Genomic DNA, 313 nt, shown 5'->3' with positions numbered 1-313 from the left:
GCCACCGAGGTCCTCCTTGCTGCTACCGTCTTCTGCCTGGTCTTCCTGTTCATCCAGTCCCTCCGGCAGCGTGTGCCCAAGGGGCTGAAGAACCCCCCAGGACCCAGAGGCTACCCCATCCTTGGCAATGTGCTGGAGCTGAGGAAGGACACGCACCTGGCCCTGACCAGGCTGAGCCAGAAGTATGGGGATGTGATGGAGGTCAGGATCGGCACCCGGCCCGTCCTGGTGCTGAGCGGGCTGGACACCATCAGGCAAGCACTGGTGAGGCAAGGAGAAGACTTCATGGGGCGCCCCGACCTCCACAGCTTCC

General features: G+C 63.6%; 1 protein-coding gene across 1 annotated transcript; it reads left to right on the top strand.

The window, feature by feature from the left end:
• Positions 1-3: 3 nt before the first annotated feature.
• Positions 4-307, top strand: LOC118453150 (cytochrome P450 1A4-like; the record flags this gene model as incomplete). The annotated part of the gene is made up of 1 exon (XM_035902619.1): positions 4-307. A coding segment is annotated over one exon (304 nt), but the record flags the coding sequence as incomplete, so codon positions are not given.
• Positions 308-313: the final 6 nt, after the last annotated feature.

The sequence above is a fragment of the Egretta garzetta genome, unplaced genomic scaffold (genome assembly GCF_000687185.1).
Source record: "Egretta garzetta isolate BGI_Z169 unplaced genomic scaffold, ASM68718v1 C8058538, whole genome shotgun sequence".
NCBI classification, from domain to species: Eukaryota; Metazoa; Chordata; class Aves; order Pelecaniformes; family Ardeidae; genus Egretta; species Egretta garzetta.
The sequence above is the reverse complement of the archived record's forward strand: the minus strand, read 5'-3'. Positions and strand labels throughout refer to the sequence as shown.